Source organism: Thalassophryne amazonica, chromosome 4, assembly GCF_902500255.1.
Source record: "Thalassophryne amazonica chromosome 4, fThaAma1.1, whole genome shotgun sequence".
Classification (NCBI taxonomy): Eukaryota; Metazoa; Chordata; class Actinopteri; order Batrachoidiformes; family Batrachoididae; genus Thalassophryne; species Thalassophryne amazonica.
Genome location: NC_047106.1, coordinates 62,409,709 through 62,431,474, shown reverse-complemented (window position 1 = coordinate 62,431,474; position 21,766 = coordinate 62,409,709). Strand labels below are relative to the sequence as shown.

The window sequence follows — 21,766 nt, the reverse complement described above, 5'->3', positions numbered from 1 at the left end:
TTTTTGTTGTTGTCTTTACTGATCTATATTGTAATTGTTGTTGTATCAAATGTTCGAAATAAACAGTTTTCATCATCTTCATCATCATCATCAAACTTTTGCATAGAATTTACCCCAAATAATCAATGTATGGTAAAATTTATCAAAACTATTGATCCCAGCGTTCTTCTTGCAAAAAACTCCCTGAAACTATTAGTCACCTTTTCTGGAACTGTCCAATCACGAAAATCTTTTGGAAAGATTGTCAGCAATTTATCAGTAAATTTGATTATGCTTTTTTATTAAAATTTGAACATGGAATTTTTGGTATTCACACTAATCTCCCCAGAAACAAAAAGATTGTCTTAAACTTAATTGTTGTTTTTTCAAAATTTTACATACACAAATGTAAATTTTCAAACACAACTTTATTTTTCCCTGTTGTCATGAAACAAACTGAAATGTATTTGTCCTCCATAGCAAAGAGCTCAAATCAAAAAGCAATCTTCACACAAATGTGTCCCCACATTTCAGAATAAAACTCTGTGCGTCACTTCCTGTTTGAGTGTGTGACGTGTCTATAACAGTGTTGCACAGGCGGTGGGGGCAGAACTCGTGGGAGAGTTTTAATCTTTCTAAGTGTTATCCGGTAAGATATAAGTATTTGATGTGGGATTACTCGTATTTTAAAAAGTTATTGGCTCTCGTAATCGTCGCTCGGGCTTTGTTTTCACTTTGTTGTTCCCCGTGTGTGTGTTTTGAATGTGTAGAGACGCGGTAGCATCATCATGCTGGACTTCTTCACCATCTTCAGTAAAGGGGGCATCGTTCTCTGGTGTTTTCAGGGCGCCGGAGTCACGGAATCCTTCACCGGGCCTGTCAACGCTCTCATCCGCTCCGTCATCCTACAGGTGAGCCTGGCTGTGGTGTTATTGCTTTTTTAATTTTCTGTCCGCTCAGAGAAACCTCCTGCTGCTAGCCTGTGCTAACGCCAGCGTTAGCTCTATGCGTGACGTTAAACATGAGCTAATTTTCTTACAGCGAGCTAACAGCAGCGTCCGTGACGTGATTCTTTTGATTTATTTTTTTTCACAGGAACGAAGTGGCAACAGCTCCTTCACTCATGAAGCTCTGAGTCTCAAATATAAACTGGATAATGAGTTTGAGTTGATTTTTGTGGTAAGTTTCGCAAAATGCACTGAAACAGTTCAAATCCACCGAGGAAGTTCATTTAAATTATTATTGATGTCTAGTATGTACAGAGAATATCTAAAACACACGCTTCACAGTTAAGCTAGTACATGTAACATTCTGAGATCACACAAGAAGTATGTAACATGTTTACATCGTGACCCTTTAAACGATAAACACGCAGGTAACAGATACAATTAATAGATTTTAGAAAATAATTAAAACATTAAAAATCTACCCAATTCTAAACTTGGGATAAAAAATGTCGAATATATATATATATATATATATATATCCAGGGGTGGTGGCAGAAGGTTCCGTGTTCAAATCCCACCACTGCCACATTTCTCCATGTAATGTGGAGTTGCGTCAGGAAGGGCATCCGGCATAAAAGCTGTGCCAATTCAACATGCAGATCCACCTTGGATTTGCTGTGGCGACCCCGAGTGCAAACAAGGGAGCAGCTGAAGGGACTGTATTTATATATATATATATATATATATATATATATATATATATACACACACACGAGGTCTGTTAGAAAAGTATCCGACCTTTTTATTTTTTCAAAAACCATATGGATTTGAATCACGTGTCATCGCATCAGGGTCGCGGTGGAGCCGCATAGCGCAAAGCAATGCCGTGATGAAGCCTCACAGGACATGTTGGGGCATGTCCAGCTCATGCTCAATTTCTCGGATAATCACACGACTGAAAAGCAACAGCCGTCTGAAATCCCCCTGAAAGCCGTCCTGTGAGACCAACACAGAGCTTTTCTTTCCGTGAAAAAAAACTCCTGTAACAGTGGAATGTGCCGAAAAAGTGCTGATGTCCACGCCTTCTGCCTTTTTGTGAAAGTCAGACGACGTCCTGGATCAACAAAGCTTTCATGTTGGAAATGATCTGGTTGTTTCAGCGGGGTTTGAGCCTGTCGATCGGCGCTCGGAGCGCGCCGCGGTCGGTCTTTAAACCGTCTGGATCACTCCTTAATCTGTGTAATCCCCATAAAATCGTCCCTGAAAGCCATATTAATTTTCCGAACGGTGTCTACCTGGAGGTCTCTCACAGTTTCTGGAAAAAAATTGATGCAGCAAAGCTCCAAATCGTTCAGACATTTATTCGCAATAAAAAACGACGAGAGGGGTGGACCAATGCTCACACAAAGCCTGCTCACAGGTGAATGACGCAACCGATAGGCGTGAAAAAACTCATGCATGCGCACGAAGGTTCAAGCTTGGCTGATGCAATCACACGTGATTCAAATCCATATGGTGGTTGAAAAAAAAAAATAAAAAGGTCGGATACTTTTCTAACAGACCTCGTATATGGAACATAGAATTTAAAAGATGAGGCTTTAGCCATTTTTAACTTATTTACAGTAATGGGTATCAATGTCATATCATCTGTAGCATTCTTTGGGCTAGACTGATGTCACATACACACAATTCTGTGTTGCAACATGGAATTGTGTGTATGTGACATCAATGTAGGCACATGGAATTGTGGGTTGTTGCCACTTTTTTCATTGTGCACTCATTGAAAAAGGTGGCAGCAATTAGTTGTCATGGAAACATTTTTCACACTGAAAGGGGATATTCATTCTTTGTTAAAATTTTCAGGTTGCGCCTGCAGAGCAGAGGATGTGAGTGCTTGTTACATTATTTGTGTAGTCACTGGGTTCATGTCACCGATAGTGATGCTAGAACTTCAGTGTTGGTTGTCTGGTGTATGTTTTGAGTTTTCTAGCGCATGAGTGATCTATGTACTTACTGCTGAGAACTTGTTTACCAGAATATGGACTTGTCACCATTAGGGATTGTCCGCTTGTCCGACATTTGTATGCTTTGTATCAGTGCTAAATTGTACTTGCAGCGGTCGGATGTTATGATTTAACTCTAGGGATGCTCCGATCGGAATCAGCCCAATAAAGGTGTGTGTTTTTGTTTTGCTTTTTTTTTGAACAGCCAATCAGCCCTGTTGCTGAAGTACAAGAAGTCACTAATTCAATTTAAATACAAACCAAGTCTGTTTTATTCGCACAGGTCAGAAGTGTGAGTCAGTCTTGGCCTGTTTTCATAGTGTGGTACTAATGCAGGAAAAATGACCGGTGGCGGTGCAAGTTTGAAAAGGACATTAATTCCTCATCTTGAAATATACAACATCTATTTTATTCAGAAAGGTCGTAAACGGTGTGTGTCATGACTGTAAAGCTTGCAGATTGATAATAGCAAATTTATTGTTATCATCCTTGGCCAAGTTCTCTAACTCTTCCTGGGGATCCCAAGACATTCCCAAGCTATGGGATTTTGACAAGTCTGCACCCCTGCTAATTTGACATGCAGAATCAGTTGTCAAACCATCAAATATCATTTTCACACCACTGTTTATTTACAAAAATTAGTGATATTGCTGCTGTTTCATAAATATTTTTCTACAGAGAAATGTTGTTTGTACACTAAATTCCATGTAAGGACAGCTTGTCTAAGTTAACTTCACAAGTAGTTTGTCCCCATTAAAATCATGTTCTGCATTTCCTTTCTTCAGGTGGGTTTTCAAAAGATCTTAACGCTGACATATGTGGATAAATTCATAGATGACGTCCAGCTTCATTTCAGGGATCTTTATAAGAATGAACTGGAACAGAAAGGATCTTTGAAGCTTCTCAACAACAGCTTTGATTTTGAGAAGGATTTCAACATGCTCCTTAGGTAAGCACAGCCCACTTCAAGTTTATGTAACAAAGGTTTTCAGCAATCATATTCTTTGCACTTTGTGTTAGTGTTTTTTTTTTTTTTTTTTTTTTTTTTTTTTTTTTTTTTTTGCTTCAGAATTTAGATTTTTGTATGAAACTGCATCTACAGACAACTTTCAATTTCTATTACAATTTTATCTCATAATTGGTGAGAAATAGCAATTTCACAGTTTATTCTATGCTGAATTGCAACCAGAGATAAGGCAGAAAAAAAAAATCACAGAATAGGGGGATTGTATACTCGCCATATTGGATTTTGGTTGCGAAGGTGATTGTGGGAAATGTGTGCCTGCTGCAGATGCACAGACACACTCAGAAAATAGACAAAAGTCTCAGAATGCTGGGATTACTTGTGTCTCTGGATGCTTCAGTAACCATCTTGGGGATAAATGTGAACTTCTATGCAGGGTTCTCGCCAGTGCAGTTGAGCATAGGGGGTCCCTATGCTGTGGTTTGGATACCCTATGCTCTGATTTAACTGGCATAGGTGTTGTTTTTTGTTGTTGGTGTTTTTTTTTTTGTTTGTTTTTTACATCCCAGTTAGCAACACAAAGTGGCCCTCAAAATGCAGGAAATAGTGTTTCAAAGGGTTATAAATTTCAAAATTTTTTTGGAACAATGCGCCTGGACCGTCCTACAATACTCGCACTTGCAACACTCGTCGCCCGGCTATGCCCCGCAGAGTGCAGATGCATCCCCTCTATGCTGTAAAAAAATAATCCTGGTGAGAACCCTGCTATGTTTTTCCTAAGAATGCAATGCTTAGAAACAAGTGGTTTCAAAATATTAGAAGGGCTGGAAATAAGAAAAAAAAAAAAAAAAACTTAGGTTCATGCCGATATCAACCCACCGATTCTGCAGCAGTCAGAAACTTGCATGGTAGACTAAGGATGCACGATCCACATTTTTTCACATCCGACCCCAATACCTGAATTTGGATATCTGCCAATACGATACTATTCTGATACCAGAGCTCTGTTTGCTTTATTCTTATTATTGTTGGTTTTATGAGGATATTTTGTATTCACAGTTATACAGCTTCATGATGAAGTGTTTAGAGGAGGATTTTCTTAAAAAGAAGACTTGAAAGTTCAGCTACAATTTGCCAGAAGGTACATCTAAGATAGAAGCCTAGATTTGATGTTTTGGTGAAAGAATTAAGTAAGTTTATTTATAGACTTAAAAGGACATCTCTCTGTCTCTTTCTCCTTCTCTATTTCAGTGGAGCTTTATAGACATGGAAAATGTATGCTTACATTGTCAAAGCAAGTGTTACAGTAAAATTAAGTCCACTCGCTTGTGCGCTCTCTCTGTCCCTCCCTACCGTAAATTTCTAAATGTATCATTAGCCAGGCTCACGTGAGGAACTCTGGATTTATACTGAAGGATTCCCCCATTTAGCATATACAACCCCTGGCAAAAATTATGGAATCACTGGCCTTGGAGGATGTTCATTCAGTTGTTTAATTTTGTAGAAAAAAGCAGATCACAGACATGACACAAAACTAAAGTCATTTCAAATGGCAACTTTCCGGCTTTAAGAAACACTATAAGAAATCAGGAAAAAAAATTGTGGCAGTCAGTAACGGTTACTTTTTTAGACCAAGCAGAGGGAAAAAAAATATGGACTCACTCAATTCTGAGGAATAAATTATGGAATCACCCTGTAAATTTTCATCCCCAAAACTAACACCTGCATCAAATCAGATCTGCTCGTTAGTTTGCATCTAAAAAGGAGTGATCACACCTTGGAGAGCTGTTGCACCAAGTAGACTGACATGAATCATGGCTCCATCACGAGAGATGTCAATTGAAATGGAGAGGATTATCAAACTCTTAAAAGAGGGTAAATCATCACGCAGTGTTGCAAAAGATGTTGGTTGTTCACAGTCAGCTGTGTCTAAACTCTGGACCAAATACAAACATGGGAAGGTTGTTAAAGGCAAACATAATGGTAGACCAAGGAAGACATCAAAGCATCAAGACAGAAAACTTAAAGCAATATGTCTCAAAAATCAAAAATGCACAACAAAACAAAAGAGGAACGAATGGGAGGAAACTGGAGTCAACGTCTGTGACCTAACTGTAAGAAACCGCCTAAAGGAAATGGGATTTACATACAGAAAAGCTAAACGAAACCTAAACAGAAGAAACAAGGTTACAATGGGCTAAGGAAAAGCAATCGTGGACTGTGGATGACTGGATGAAAGTCATATTCAGTGATGAATCTGAAATCTGCATTGGGCAAGGTGATGATGCTGGAACTTTTGTTTGGTGCCATTCCAATGAGATTTATAAAGATGACTGCCTGAAGAGAACATGTTAAATTTCCACAGTCATTGATGATATGGGGCTGCATGTCAGGTAAAGGCACTGGGGAGATGGCTGTCATTACATCATCAATAAATGCACAAGTTTACGTTAATATTTTGGACACTTTTCTTATCCCATCAGTTGAAAGGATGTTTGGGGATGATATCATTTTTCAAGATGATAATGCATCTTGCCATAGAGAAAAAACTGTGAAAACATTCCTTGCAAAAAGACACACAGGGTCAATGTCATGGCCTGCAAATAGTCCGGATCTTAATACAATTGAAAATTTTTGGTGGAAGTTGAAGAAAATGATCCATGACAAGGCTCCAACCTGCAAAGCTGATCTGGCAACAGCAATCAGAGAAAGTTGGAGCCAGATTGATGAAGAGTACTGTTTGTCACTCATTAAGTCCATGCCTCAGAGACTGCAAGCTGTTATAAAAGCCAGAGGTGGTGCAACAAAATACTAGTGATGTGTTGGTGCTTGGTCTAAAAAGTAACCGTTACTGACTGCCTTTTCCCTGATTTCTTATAGTGTTTCTTAAAGCCATAAAGTTGCCATTTGAAATGACTTTAGTTTTGTGTCATGTCTGTGATCTGCTTTTTTTTTCTACAAAATTAAACAACTGAATAAACATCCTCCAAGGCTAGTGATTCCATAATTTTTGCCAGGGGTTGTAGAAACAAACTCTGCTCTTATGGTCTGAGTTGCTGTTTCACAACCTCGGGATGTTGAAATGGTTGTTTTGTTCAGGAACAATTCAGTTCATTTTTCAGAAAATCCGTGCTTGGCAGCACAGACAATTTGAACCCAAGGGCTGGGTGGAAATTTTCCGTTACCCATGGCTTAAAACCCTCAGCTGCGGTGTGGAAGAACAGCTCGGCTTCAGCTCAGAAACCACCCCCTTTCCCTTCGCCTCCTCCGGCTCAACAGTAAACATAGCAGAGAGCATTTGATGTCAGCTTTGTGGCCTAGGAGGTCAGCAAAAGAAGACTTTTACAAATGAAGTTTACTTTCATGTCCCAGAATGGCTATATACCTACTGTTCTTCAAAACTAGCTTGAGGCTGGGATTCTGCTTCTGTGGGAAACATGTTAGATTTATATGAACGTGGAATGTGAACTTAGCTGGCTACAGCTACCACCCTGTGATGTTTATACATTTTTGTGGAGGCCATGGTACACTGAGGCTGGATTCTAAGTGTCATTTTTGTCACTTTACGTGGTACCGATTAGGTCAAAATTGATGACTGGCTCATAGACTACAAGCAGAGCTTTGTTCTTGCCATTAGCTTCAATTGCCAATTGAAAAAAAAAATAATAATCCTTAGAAGTATGGGTAACCACTGTCTAATCTACTTGTAGTAAAAACATGAAGCTAAAGCACTTCTGGGTCAAATGTTGCCTCTCAAAAGGCCTCGTGTCATGGCATGTGTAAAAATAAAATAATTTTTCTTATTCATTGTGTTTTAGGGAGGCTTTTGCAATGTGTTTGTTGTGCATGCTCATATTATGATGATAATGAAAATTCAATTAATACGAAGCCCCAGTGAGATGCAGCAAATGTAAATTTATCAGTTTTGGTCTTTTTTTTTTTATCAGCTAAATTAATCAGTTCTGCTTTCGGTTTCACCATTTCATCATATTTGCAAATTCCAGTTAAAAAAAAAAATCTTATGTTAAGCATTGTAGAGTTCAAAATAAGCAACTTCTGACTTCAGGGTTTTTATGCTTGTATCAGTATTTATTTGCAATAACAGATCATTGAAGTTGTATTGAATGAAGTCGCATTGAGTCAATGTAACAGAGCATCTTCAACAATTCCATTTCTTGCCTTGCTTATGCACCCATATCCTCTATTCCCACAAGGGAGGCAGAGGAGAGTAGCAGAGCTCGAATCTCTGCCCCAATGCGATCTTTTAAGGAGTCTGAGAAATCCCAAAAAACTGTGAAGTCAATGATTGAGATGAAGGGTGGTGACAAAGTCAAAGAACAGGGTGGCAAGAAGAATAAGAATTCCAAAAAAGAAGGTAAGGGCTGTTGGTGGATATAATTTGGACTAATTACTGTCATATTCTTTTGTGCTGTGAAAATAGTATTCTGATCCAGTTCCATTCTTTATATGTGTCTTTATTCAATAAATGCTCATATTGAGCAATAAATGCTCATTTATTATTTAACTGAAGTTATTGTACTTGGCCCCACAAATCTTAGAAACATGGTGTCTAACCAGATCCTTACTCTGGATGGCATTACCCTGACCTCTAGTAATACTGTGAGAAATCTTGGAGTCATTTTTGATCAGGATATGTCATTCAAAGCGCATATTAAACAAATATGTAGGACTGCTTTTTTGCATTTACGCAATATCTCTAAAATCAGAAAGGTCTTGTCTCAGAGTGATGCTGAAAAACTAATTCATGCATTTATTTCCTCTAGGCTGGACTATTGTAATTCATTATTATCAGGTTGTCCTAAAAGTTCCCTAAAAAGCCTTCAGTTAATTCAAAATGCTGCAGCTAGAGTACTGACGGGGACTAGAAGGAGAGAGCATATCTCACCCATATTGGTCTCTCTTCATTGGCTTCCTGTTAATTCTAGAATAGAATTTAAAATTCTTCTTCTTACTTATAAGGTTTTGAATAATCAGGTCCCATCTTATCTTAGGGACCTCGTAGTACCATATCACCCCAATAGAGCGCTTCGCTCTCAGACTGCAGGCTTACTTGTAGTTCCTAGGGTTTGTAAGAGTAGAATGGGAGGCAGAGCCTTCAGCTTTCAGGCTCCTCTCCTGTGTAACCAGCTCCCAATTCAGATCAGGGAGACAGACACCCTCTCTACTTTTAAGATTAGGCTTAAAACTTTCCTTTTTGCTAAAGCTTATAGTTAGGGCTGGATCAGGTGACCCTGAACCATCCCTTAGTTATGCTGCTATAGACGTAGACTGCTGGGGGGTTCCCATGATGCACTGTTTCTTTCTCTTTTTGCTCTGTATGCACCACTCTGCATTTAATCATTAGTGATCGATCTCTGCTCCCCTCCACAGCATGTCTTTTTCCTGGTTCTCTCCCTCAGCCCCAACCAGTCCCAGCAGAGGACTGCCCCTCCCTGAGCCTGGTTCTGCTGGAGGTTTCTTCCTGTTAAAAGGAAGTTTTTCCTTCCCACTGTAGCCAAGTGCTTGCTCACAGGGGGTCGTTTTGACTGTTGGGGTTTTACATAATTATTGTATGGCCTTGCCTTACAATATAAAGCGCCTTGGGGCAACTGTTTGTTGTGATTTGGCGCTATATAAAAAAATTGATTGATTGATTGATTGATTGACTGGGGAAACTAAGGTGCCACTGTCTTGATTTGCAATTGTGTTTTAGTTCCTGGAGCTGAGCCTGCCAAAGGGGATCCAGGCAAGGTCTCATCCTCTGCTCAGAAGATGGTTGAGAATGGTAATCAGGGTTTGACACCCGATGAGGTGAAGAAGAACAGAGAAATGTTCTTCCGCAAACACATGGTGGCACCACCTGAGAAACAAAGGTTGGTAACAACCATTTTGAACAACTGACCTTGCCCACCTCAAAAACAAAAAATTGCAAGGGGGCATGTTCACCCAAATTATTTAGTTTTATGTTGTACAGATTTAAATTTGAAACTTTAATAAGATTTCTGAATTCAGTTTTTTTTTGTTGTTGTTGTTTTGTCTCCACACACACACACAGCAAGTCCCCTAAACCTCAGAAGCCGAAGGAGAAACAAATGCGAGTTTGGGGCATGGGTGGTAGCAGCACCAAGAATTTGGACTACAGCCAGAAGAATGGAAACGGTTCCCTTACTGATGACAACCAGAAACATGATGCCCAAATTGATTCGGTATAACCTTCACCAAGGAGTCTGTAATTTAATTTGCAAGTCATTTAGCCACAGATGGTTTGAAGCAAAGTTCTTGATGTCTTTGTATTTCAGGGGATTCAGCTTAACTCCATGAAGGGAGACTTGCTGTCTGTTTACTGTGAGTCCAGTGGTGATGAGGAAATGGAGGAAGAAGAGATTGAGAGAGTTATCCATGATACAAACAAAAAAATGTAAGAAGCGTTGTCTTGCAGTATGAGTCTTTGTGTAGTATTTTTCAAACAGTCATGTTTATCTTGTTTTGTTTTCAGCTCAAAAAAGGGTGGTGGTTTTGGTGGTATGTTTGGAATGCTGAAGGGTCTGGTGGGCTCCAAAAGCCTCACCCGGGAGGACATGGAGTCCGTCCTGGAAAAGATGAGGGAGCACCTCATTGGTATGATACCGCTTCTGTTTCTTTATTCTTATTTTCTGCAACTGATCTGACTCAGACGTCTTGATTACCATCCTCTAGCAAAGAATGTAGCAGCCGACATTGCTTCCCAGCTCTGTGACTCAATAGCCAAAAAACTGGAGGGCAAAGTCATGGGCACATTCACCAGTAAGTATGCATTAGCAGCTGTTGGAGCTGGCAGCAGTTAGCAGAAGATCATTATCAATAAGGAGGTAAAGCTGAAACAAAATTCAACTAAGAGCTATTTTTTGTCCTTTCCCATAGCTGTGGCCTCAACTGTAAAGCAGGCCCTGCAAGACTCACTGGTGCAGATCCTACAGCCCAAGCGAAGGGTGGATATTTTGAGAGATGTCATGGATGCCCAGAGCCAGCGAAGGCCTTTTGTCATTACGTTCTGTGGTGTCAATGGGGTTGGCAAGTCCACCAACCTGGCCAAGGTATGTTCTGTCATAGCTAAAAGGCAGATACTATGCCATTAAACCCCCACATTTTAAGTTTGTTCTGTACTAACAGGTACAGATGGGTGCCAAATTGGGAGGGGGGAGTAGTCGAAGCAGATGCTTTCACAAAGATGGAGTCTACGGTACAGTGAAGCAGCTCACATCCAGTTATGCTCTGTGGAATGTATAACAATGCAGTCTCCAGATCTCAGTCCAGTTGAACACCAATAGATTTTGACTGATGTGTTGGATAATGGTTCTGCCACCATCAAAAAATATTAAATAGGGAGTATATCTTTTGTGTGTATGTGTGTGTGTATATATATATATATATCTTCAGGATATGAGGCTGATATATCTGCACACACGACTTTGCTTGCAGGTGTGCGTATAAGCAGTTTTGTCACTTCTTTATTTTTAAAGTAAGTATACTTTTAGTATGAACCCTATGCAGAGGCCCCTGGTGCCTCTAATCTTGCTTTGTGGTTGTGAGACTTGGACTGTCTTTGGTGCTGTGTTTCTGTCTGCGGAATCCGTGGGTGTCACTGGAATGTCTGTCAAAGGAGCAGTTATTTTGGGATGCTGATGAGGTGTATTACTTGTGTTGTGAGGAATCATCACCACTGACACTGGACATGAGGTGTTCTTCTAACACCATGATTCTGTGTGCTGGTGCCTCAGTGCTGAAAAGGGCAAGGGGGCACCTATATATCACCTGGCTGCAGCAGATAGATGGCCTCTTTCAGGAGTTTGGGATGGACCAGTGGTCTGCCTGGATGATTGTCAATCAGGACACAAGCCATTTCTATAATGTGGTAGATGCAGCACTGGTACTTTTTTTTTTGTCATTGCTACTAGGTGCAAGAGCAATGAATGTTAATATTGAAATGTATTGTCAGCTCCTGTTAGTGGGGTGGTGGCCAAGTTGCTACTGCACTTGTCTTCAGTGCAGAAGGTTCCCGGTTCAAACTCTACCCCTGCCACATTTCTCCATGTAATGTGGAGTTGCGTCAGGAAGGGCATCCGGTGTAAAACTTGTGCCAGTTCAACATGCAGATCCACCTTGGATCTGCTGTGGTGACCCTGAGTGTAAACAAGGGAGCAGCCGAAGGGACTTACTTTTTATTGTATGCTCCTGTCAGTGGATATGTCACTTAATAAAAATAATAATAATATTATGAGCAAAGCGTCGCACAGCGACGCAAAGCTTACGCCTAGTACAGGGTGTCGTAAACAGGAAGTGCCAATTTTCAAATCCACAGTAAAACAGGAAATGTTCAAATGTCAAACACTTCCTGGATTGACAGACAAGATCAATCAATCAATCAATCAATTTTTTTATATAGCGCCAAATCACAACAAACAGTTGCCCCAAGGCGCTTTATATTGTAAGGCAAAGCCATACAATAATTATGTAAAACCCCAACGGTCAAAACGACCCCCTGTGAGCAAGCACTTGGCTACAGTGGGAAGGAAAAACTCCCTTTTAACAGGAAGAAACCTCCAGCAGAACCAGGCTCAGGGAGGGGCAGTCTTCTGCTGGGACTGGTTGGGGCTGAGGGGAGAGAACCAAGAAAAAGACATGCTGTGGAGGGGAGCAGAGATCAATCACTAATGATTAAATGCAGAGTGGTGCATACAGAGCAAAAAGAGAAAGAAACAGTGCATCATGGGAACCCCCCAGCAGTCTACGTCTATAGCAGCATAACTAAGGGATGGTTCAGGGTCACCTGCTCCAGCCCTAACTATAAGCTTTAGCAAAAAGGAAAGTTTTAAGCCTAATCTTAAAAGTAGAGAGGGTGTCTGTCTCCCTGATCTGAATTGGGAGCTGGTTCCACAGGAGAGGAGCCTGAAAGCTGAAGGCTCTGCCTCCCATTCTACTCTTACAAACCCTAGGAACTACAAGTAAGCCTGCAGTCTGAGAGCGAAGCGCTCTATTGGGGTGATATGGTACTACGAGGTCCCTAAGATAAGATGGGACCTGATTATTCAAAACCTTATAAGTAAGAAGAAGAATTTTAAATTCTATTCTAGAATTAACAGGAAGCCAATGAAGAGAGACCAGTATGGGTGAGATATGCTCTCTCCTTCTAGTCCCCGTCAGTACTCTAGCTGCAGCATTTTGAATTAACTGAAGGCTTTTTAGGGAACTTTTAGGACAACCTGATAATAATTAATTACAATAGTCCAGCCTAGAGGAAATAAATGCATGAATTAGTTTTTCAGCATCACTCTGAGACAAGACCTTTCTGATTTTAGAGATATTGCGTAAATGCAAAAAAGCAGTCCTACATATTTGTTTAATATGCGCTTTGAATGACATATCCTGATCAAAAATGACTCCAAGATTTCTCACAGTATTACTAGAGGTCAGGGTAATGCCATCCAGAGTAAGGATCTGGTTAGACACCATGTTTCTAAGATTTGTGGGGCCAAGTACAATAACTTCAGTTTTATCTGAGTTTAAAAGCAGGAAATTAGAGGTCATCCATGTCTTTATGTCTGTAAGACAATCCTGCAGTTTAGCTAATTGGTGTGTGTCCTCTGGCTTCATGGATAAAGCTGGGTATCATCTGCGTAACAATGAAAATTTAAGCAATACCGTCTAATAATACTGCCTAAGGGAAGCATGTATAAAGTGAATAAAATTGGTCCTAGCACAGAACCTTGTGGAACTCCATAATTAACTTTAGTCTGTGAAGAAGATTCCCCATTTACATGAACAAATTGTAATCTATTAGACAAATATGATTCAAACCACCGCAGCGCAGTGCCTTTAATACCTATGGCATGCTCTAATCTCTGTAATAAAATTTTATGGTCAACAGTATCAAAAGCAGCACTGAGGTCTAACAGAACAAGCACAGAGATGAGTCCACTGTCCGAGGCCATAAGAAGATCATTTGTAACCTTCACTAATGCTGTTTCTGTACTATGATGAATTCTAAAACCTGACTGAAACTCTTCAAATAGACCATTCCTCTGCAGATGATCAGTTAGCTGTTTTACAACTACCCTTTCAAGAATTTTTGAGAGAAAAGGAAGGTTGGAGATTGGCCTATAATTAGCTAAGATAGCTGGGTCAAGTGATGGCTTTTTAAGTAATGGTTTAATTACTGCCACCTTAAAAGCCTGTGGTACATAGCCAACTAATAAAGATAGATTGATCATATTTAAGATCGAAGCATTAAATAATGGTAGGGCTTCCTTGAGCAGCCTGGTAGGAATGGGGTCTAATAAACATGTTGATGGTTTGGATGAAGTAACTAATGAAAATAACTCAGACAGAACAATCGGAGAGAAAGAGTCTAACCAAATACCGGCATCACTGAAAGCAGCCAAAGATAACGATACGTCTTTGGGATGGTTATGAGTAATTTTTTCTCCAATAGTTAAAATTTTGTTAGCAAAGAAAGTCATGAAGTCATTACTAGTTAAAGTTAGTGGAATACTCAGCTCAATAGAGCTCTGACTCTTTGTCAGCATGGCTACAGTGCTGAAAAGAAACCTGGGGTTGTTCTTATTTTCTTCAATTAGTGATGAGTAGAAAGATGTCCTAGCTTTACGGAGGGCTTTTTTATAGAGCAACAGACTCTTTTTCCAGGCTAAGTGAAGATCTTCTAAATTAGTGAGACGCCATTTCCTCTCCAACTTACGGGTTATCTGCTTTAAGCTACAAGTTTGTGAGTTATACCACGGAGTCAGGCACTTCTGATTTAAAGCTCTCTTTTTTAGAGGAGCTACAGCATCCAAAGTTGTCTTCAATGAGGATGTAAAACTATTGACGAGATACTCTATCTCACTTACAGAGTTTAGGTAGCTACTCTGCACTGTGTTGGTATATGGCCTTAGAGAACATAAAGAAGGAATCATATCCTTAAACCTAGTTTCAGCGCTTTCTGAAAGACTTCTAGTGTAATGAAACTTATTCCCCACTGCTGGGTAGTCCATCAGAGTAAATGTAAATGTTAAGAAATGATCAGACAGAAGGGAGTTTTCAGGGAATACTGTTAAGTCTTCTATTTTCCTTACCATAAGTCAGAACAAGATCTAAGATATGATTAAAGTGGTGGGTGGACTCATTTACTTTTTGAGCAAAGCCAATAGAGTCTAATAATAGATTAAATGCAGTGTTGAGGCTGTCATTCTCAGCATCTGTGTGGATGTTAAAATCGCCCACTATAATTATCTTATCTGAGCTAAGCACTAAGTCAGACAAAAGGTCTGAAAATTCACAGAGAAACTCACAGTAACGACCAGGTGGACGATAGATAATAACAAATAAAACTGGTTTTTGGGACTTCCAATTTGGATGGACAAGACTAAGAGTCAAGCTTTCAAATGAATTAAAGCTCTGTCTGGGTTTTTGATTAATTAATAAGCTGGAATGGAAGATTGCTGCTAATCCTCCGCCCCGGCCCGTGCTACGAGCATTCTGACAGTTAGTGTGACTCGGGGGTGTTGACTCATTTAAACTAACATATTCATCCTGCTGTAACCAGGTTTCTGTAAGGCAGAATAAATCAATATGTTGATCAATTATTATATCATTTACCAACAGGGACTTAGAAGAGAGAGACCTAATGTTTAATAGACCACATTTAACTGTTTTAGTCTGTGGTGCAGTTGAAGGTGCTATATTATTTTTTCTATTTGAATTTTTATGCTTAAATAGATTTTTGCTGGTTGGTAGTCTGGGAGCAGGCACCATCTCTACGGGGATGGGGTAATGAGGGGATGGCAGGGGAAGAGAAGCTGCAGAGAGGTGTGTAAGACTACAACTCTGCTTCCTGGTCCCAACCCATGGAATCTCGCAGGAACTCAGTGGCAAGCTCACACTCAAACAGGAAGTGCCAATTTTTCAGTCACAGTAAAACAGGAAATGTTCAAATGTCAAACACCTCCGGGCATGGGTGGAGCTAGAGCGGAGGCTGGGGTTTCACTGGCCTTTCCTGAAATCTGATTGGACACAAATGATTGACATGTCACGGCACCACACGACTGGTTGAAAGACCTGCATTTTCAAATCAGTGAGTCACATTGACTGCTAGGTTCCTCCTGTCCAGTAGTTTGTGCTGTGTACCACAAAAATGTTTGCTCCAGATTTGAACTGAACACGTCGTTTGAACTATGGACTTCTAATCACACTAAACTTATATTGGTGAGTAAACGACTGTATTTTATTCCAGAAATGAGATCCAGGTTGTTAAAATCAGCATTTCTCCTTTAATTCGGGTGGCTTATTGTTGTTGGCTTATTAGTGCAGCAGATAACTGAAACAATCCTTCAAATGGTGATACAAGCATAAAATTCAGCACAAATACAGCTGGAGCAAAATTAATGGAGCAACTTTAACTTTTGACCACTGTACAAACTGAAACTGACCTTTGTCACCATTGTTGTTGCTTTTACCTCATAACTCCATAACATTCAGTCACAGATTTTTCAAACTATACCTTTTTTTGGAATCTTTATGATCAGTCAACTAATGTGGTGTAGTTTCTGTATGATTGGAGCATCTTTTAATTTAGGCCAGGGGTGGGCAACTTGTTCTAGAAAGGGCCATGATGGTGCAGTTTTTCTTTGCAGCCACTGATTCCACCAGGTGATTTCACTGATTAACTGATTCCATCTGCTCAGAGTGATATTATCAGTAAAATCACCTGGTGGAATCAGTGGCTGCAAAGAAAACCTGCACCTTCTTGGCCCTTTCTGGAACAGGTTGGCCACCCCTGATTTTGACCCCTGTGTAATTCTTCAGTTGACTCCTGCCTGGCTGCCTCTTGAAAATTCAAGTGACCAATCAGTTTGTTTTTTTAAAGAGTTCATGTCTATGAATTATTTGTGCCAAATTTGATGTTTTATCACCATTTGCGGGATTCCACTCTAAATATTCTCTTATCTGCTGCACTATATATGAGATGTAAGATGCTGCTCCTTAAGTTTTCTCAATTGCCCTCAAAAGTATTGGAACACTTGGTATTTCACACATTTTAATTTGCTTATTCCATTTCAAATACTTTTTTTTTCTAAAATTATCTTCCTTAACTCAAACTGAAAGCAAATCTCTACAACTTGATATAAATTTTTTAAAAATATAAAATCCAGCTTTCTGATGAAGTGGTGTAGAGGAGGATTTTCTTAAAAAGACCTGAAAGTTCAGCAACAATTTGACAGAAAGTACATTTGAGATGAAAGCCTAGATTTGATGTTTTGGTGAAAGAAACTTTTGTATTTCTTCATAATTTATGAAAATAAAGTCCAAGACATATTCAGTGACTTGGAAATGTTCATGTTTCCATCCCTGACTTGTCTAAAGAAAACTGGCAAAAAAAACAAAACCCAATTATTATTTGCAGGTTTTATCAAGTTTTAGAGATTTGTTTTTGTTTTAGAAATTTGAATTCTTTTTTTTTTGTATTTCTTGTATTTAAAATTACATAGACAAATTAAAATGTGTGAAATTCCAAGTGTTCCAATACTTTGGAGGGCACAGTATCCTAACCTTATGATGAGTGCAAAATGAGTGTGGTATTAATACTGTTTTGTTTAAGAACGTTTAATTTTCACTGTTGCTGCACTTTCTCAAATCAGTCATATCGTATATCATATGAAAATTCAGTAAGGTATATCATCCTATTATACATTCCAAATCTAAGGCGGAACTCTACTAGTGTTTACTAACGTACAATTAAATATCTTTAAAGAAAAAAAAAAAAAAGTCGAGCCACTTAGGTGCCTGGTCTTGAGAACCAGGGATGGTAGGTTGAAAAGCTTTTTTTTTTTTTTTTTTTTTTTTTTTAAATCCCATGGGAACTCTCCCTACCCACCTAAGCAGCTCAAGAATATAGACAGCATGTATATGTGACATTTACCTGACAATTTACATGACAATATTGATACGATAATTTGGCCATATTGTGCGGCCCTACTGTCAACTAGCTGAAAACTTTGAATATTAATTTACATCTACATTAAAAAATGTTTAAAGTGGCAGGGGGTTAAGAGGGCTGTAATTAGGGTGGTCAGCTGAAAAGCAAAAAAAGAAAAATGCTTAAAAAGGTGGAGAGTATGGGGGCAGAGCCCCTCCAGAAGCTGAAAGGCAAAATAAAGAAAATGCTTAAAAAGGTCGGGGGGAGCCCCCCAGAAGCTGAAAGGTTTTAGTCATGCTCCCAAGAGCCATTTTACTGAAAAAAGTCTGAAGGACCTAAAAGACATGGTTAGATGGCAAGGAGCTTTTCCAGGCATGTGAGAAGCAAATAAAGAAAAATGCTTAAAGGCGGAGCCCCCCCCCCCCCCCCCCGAAGCTGAACGGATTTTGCCATGCTAATGCTCCCCTGAAGCATTTATTCAAAATAAAGTTTGAAGAACCTAAATGACATGGTGAGATGCTGATGAGCTTCGCTCGTTCATGTCCACAACATATGCATATTATTTTGTGATTTTACTTAAGCTGAGTGTGACCCCTGTCTTTTGTTCCAGATCTCCTTCTGGCTCATAGAGAATGGTTTCACTGTCCTGATCGCAGCCTGCGATACATTTCGTGCTGGAGCTGTGGAGCAGCTCCGCACTCATCAGCGGCGGCTCAACTCTCTGCATCCCCCAGAGAAGCATGGCGGGCGGCAAGTAGTCCAGCTGTATGAGAAGGGTTATGGAAAGGATGCAGCTGGAATTGCCATGGAGGCCATTGCCTATGGTAGGGGCTAAAACCTTGATGTTGTCTGATTTTAAACAAATGTGTCAGTCATTTAAAAAAAAAAAAAAGTTCTTCCATGTAATTATTGGGATCCACTTGATACAGCTGAGTTAAACTGAGTGGTGTATGAAGAATTTGCACAGGGTACCAAAAACACCTGTTAATGAAGTGGAAAGAGTGACCATTCTGTTCAATTACAACCCCTGGCAATAATTATGGAATCACCAGCCTTGGAGGATGTTCATTCAGTTGTTTAATTTTGTAGAAAAAAAGCAGATCACAGACATGACACAAAACTAAAGTCATTTCAAATGGCAACTTTCTGGCTTTAAGAAACACTATAAGAAATCAGGAAAAAAATTGTGGCAGTCAGTAACGGTTACTTTTTTAGACCAAGCAGAGGGAAAAAAATATGGAATCACTCAATTCTGAGGAAAAAATTATGGAATCATGAAAAACAAAAGAACGCTCCAACACATCACTAGTATTTTGTTGCACCACCTCTGGCTTTTATAACAGCTTGCAGTCTCTGAGGCATGGACTTAATGAGTGACAAACAGTACTCTTCATCAATCTGGCTCCAACTTTCTCTGATTGCTGTTGCCAGATCAGCTTTGCAGGTTGGAGCCTTGTCATGGACTATTTTCTTCAACTTCCATCAAAGATTTTCAATTGGATTAAGATCCGGACTATTTGCAGGCCATGACATTGACCCTATGTGTCTTTTTGCAAGGAATGTTTTCACAGTTTTTGCTCTATGGCAAGATGCATTATCATCTTGAAAAATGATTTCATCATCCACAAACATCCTTTCAATTGATGGGATAAGAAAAATGTCCAAAATATCAACGTAAATTTGTGCATTTATTGATGATGTAATGACAGCCATCTCCCCAGTGCCTTTACCTGACATGCAGCCCCATATCATCGACTGTAAATTTACATGTTCTCTTCAGGCAGTCATCTTTATAAATATCATTGGAACGGCACCAAACAAAAGTTCCAGCGTCATCACCTTGCCCAATGCAGATTCGAGATTCATCACTGAATATGACTTTCATCCAGTCATCCACAGTCCACGATTGCTTTTCCTTAGCCCATTGTAACCTTGTTTTTTTCTGTTTAGGTGTTAATGATGGCTTTCGTTTAGCTTTTCTGTATGTAAACCCCATTTCCTTTAGGCGGTTTCTTACAGTTCGGTCACAGACGTTGCCTCCAGTTTCCTCCCATTCGTTCCTCATTTGTTTTGTTGTGCATTTTCGATTTTTGAGACATATTGCTTTAAGTTTTCTGTCTTGACGCTTTGATGTCTTCCTTGGTCTACCAGTATGTTTGCCTTTAACAACCTTCCCATGTTGTTTGTATTTGGTCCAGTTTAGACACAGCTGACTGTGAACAACCAACATCTTTTGCAACATTGTGTGATGATTTACCCTCTTTTAAGAGTTTGATAATCCTCTCCTTTGTTTCAATTGACATCTCTCGTGTTGGAGCCGTGATTCATGTCAGTCCACTTGGTGCAACAGCTCTCCAAGGTGTGATCACTCCTTTTTAGATGCAGACTAACGAGCAGATCTGATTTGATGCAGGTGTTAGTTTTGGGGATGAAAATTTACAGGGTGATTCCATAATTTATTTCTCAGAATTGAGTGAGTCCATATTTTTTTTCCCTCTGCTTGGTCTAAAAAAGTAACCGTTACTGACTGCCACAATTATTTTTCCTGATTTCTTATAGTGTTTATTAAAGCCAGAAAGTTGCCATTTGAAATGACTTTAGTTTTGCGTCATGTCTGTGATCTGCTTTTTTTCTACAAAATTAAACAACTGAATGATCATCCTCCAAGGCCGGCGATTCCATAATTATTGCCAGGGGTTGTATTTGTTTATAGGGGTGTTAGATCACAAAACTCACAGGTTTGGATCAGTTTGTGGTTTTAAGTCACACATTGTAACTTTTTTTTTTTTTTAGTAAAATGAGCAAAGTAGGGGGATAAGAGTATAACTTTGGTTTCCATTAGTAAAAAGAACAATGAAAACAAAGTGTCCACTGTTTTAAATATTTTTGCAGTATGAACAGTACTGAATCAAAATGGACTGTCGGTGTTGGAAAACAAAAAGGGAAACAAAACAGATCTGAGTTTATAATTTAAAATTCTTCCTTCTCAAAAAAAAAGGGGGTGTCTACATTGTGTGGTGACAGGATAACTTTATTTCTATAGGACCTTCAGTAAGGGTCTTGGGAGTCAGCATTTGTTTTGTGGACTTGGAAAAGGCATATGACCGGTGTTGCTACCAGTCATATGGCCACGTCACACTACCGGTGACTTAGACTGTATGGTGGGACAATACTCAAGTATCTAATCACAGTTCAGTTACTAATGCATGGACCACTAGAAGCTGCTGTTCTTGCAATCTGTTGTACACAAATGCTTAGAATAGAACTACCAATCTCAGTAAAAAAAAAAAAAAAGTAGACATCCACAATATTGTACAGTCAATTGTGGAAAAGGAATGGTACTACAAATGTATTTCTTTGAATAATATTTGGCTGGCTGGGAACAAATTGACAGGACATCAAATTAAGCGATATTCTGTTAAAGGGTAACTTCAGGAACTTTACTCCGCGCCCTGACCGTGTAGCTACGCAGATGTCAATAATGGCAGTGAGAGAAACGACGCTGTTGCTACAGTAAGCTTCGCCGACCGCATTACTTACAGAAAAACAAACTGCGCAAACAATGGAATTGGATTAGAATGGGAATAACCCCCTTGTGTTTGATTTGTGGATGTTGATGCTGGATTATGGTCACAAATATCAGTTTTACCAGCAACACGTTAGCGGAGCTGGTGAAACTCCTTTTAAAACTCAATTTGCAACCATAAAATCCAGCATTAACGTCCACAAATCATGAGACACAACAGGGTTATTTCCTAATTAGAAGCACCTGTTGGCATGATGAGGAAACCTATGGAAGTAAACATGTAGGTACATGTTCACGAAATGAATTGGAATTTTCTAAAATGACAGATTGTAGTTATATAGTTAATCTGGGACTGCTGCTGTGTTCACTATGTTGATTATTGCCTGCGTGCTAAAATTA

At 39.5% G+C, this 21,766-nt stretch overlaps 1 protein-coding gene across 3 annotated transcripts in view; it reads left to right on the top strand.

The window, feature by feature from the left end:
• Positions 1-533: 533 nt before the first annotated feature.
• srpra (SRP receptor subunit alpha) overlaps positions 534-21,766 on the top strand; it is a 36,447-nt gene continuing 15,214 nt past the window's right edge. The window contains exons 1-12 of one of the 3 annotated variants that reach the window (XR_004560046.1): positions 534-628; positions 748-890; positions 1,075-1,158; positions 3,715-3,878; positions 8,108-8,268; positions 9,607-9,766; positions 9,949-10,099; positions 10,193-10,311; positions 10,390-10,511; positions 10,590-10,676; positions 10,794-10,966; positions 18,452-18,665. Coding sequence is in view for 2 of the 3 variants with exons in the window: in XM_034167993.1 (XP_034023884.1) it covers positions 768-890; positions 1,075-1,158; positions 3,715-3,878; positions 8,108-8,268; positions 9,607-9,766; positions 9,949-10,099; positions 10,193-10,311; positions 10,390-10,511; positions 10,590-10,676; positions 10,794-10,966; positions 18,452-18,665 (1,558 nt within the window). In the remaining variant the exon portion in view is untranslated. Of the gene's footprint in view, positions 629-653; positions 891-1,074; positions 1,159-3,714; positions 3,879-8,107; positions 8,269-9,606; positions 9,767-9,948; positions 10,100-10,192; positions 10,312-10,389; positions 10,512-10,589; positions 10,677-10,793; positions 10,967-18,451; positions 18,666-21,766 lie in introns of those variants that run through there. The other 2 variants (XM_034167993.1, XM_034167994.1) reach the window with 2 other exon arrangements.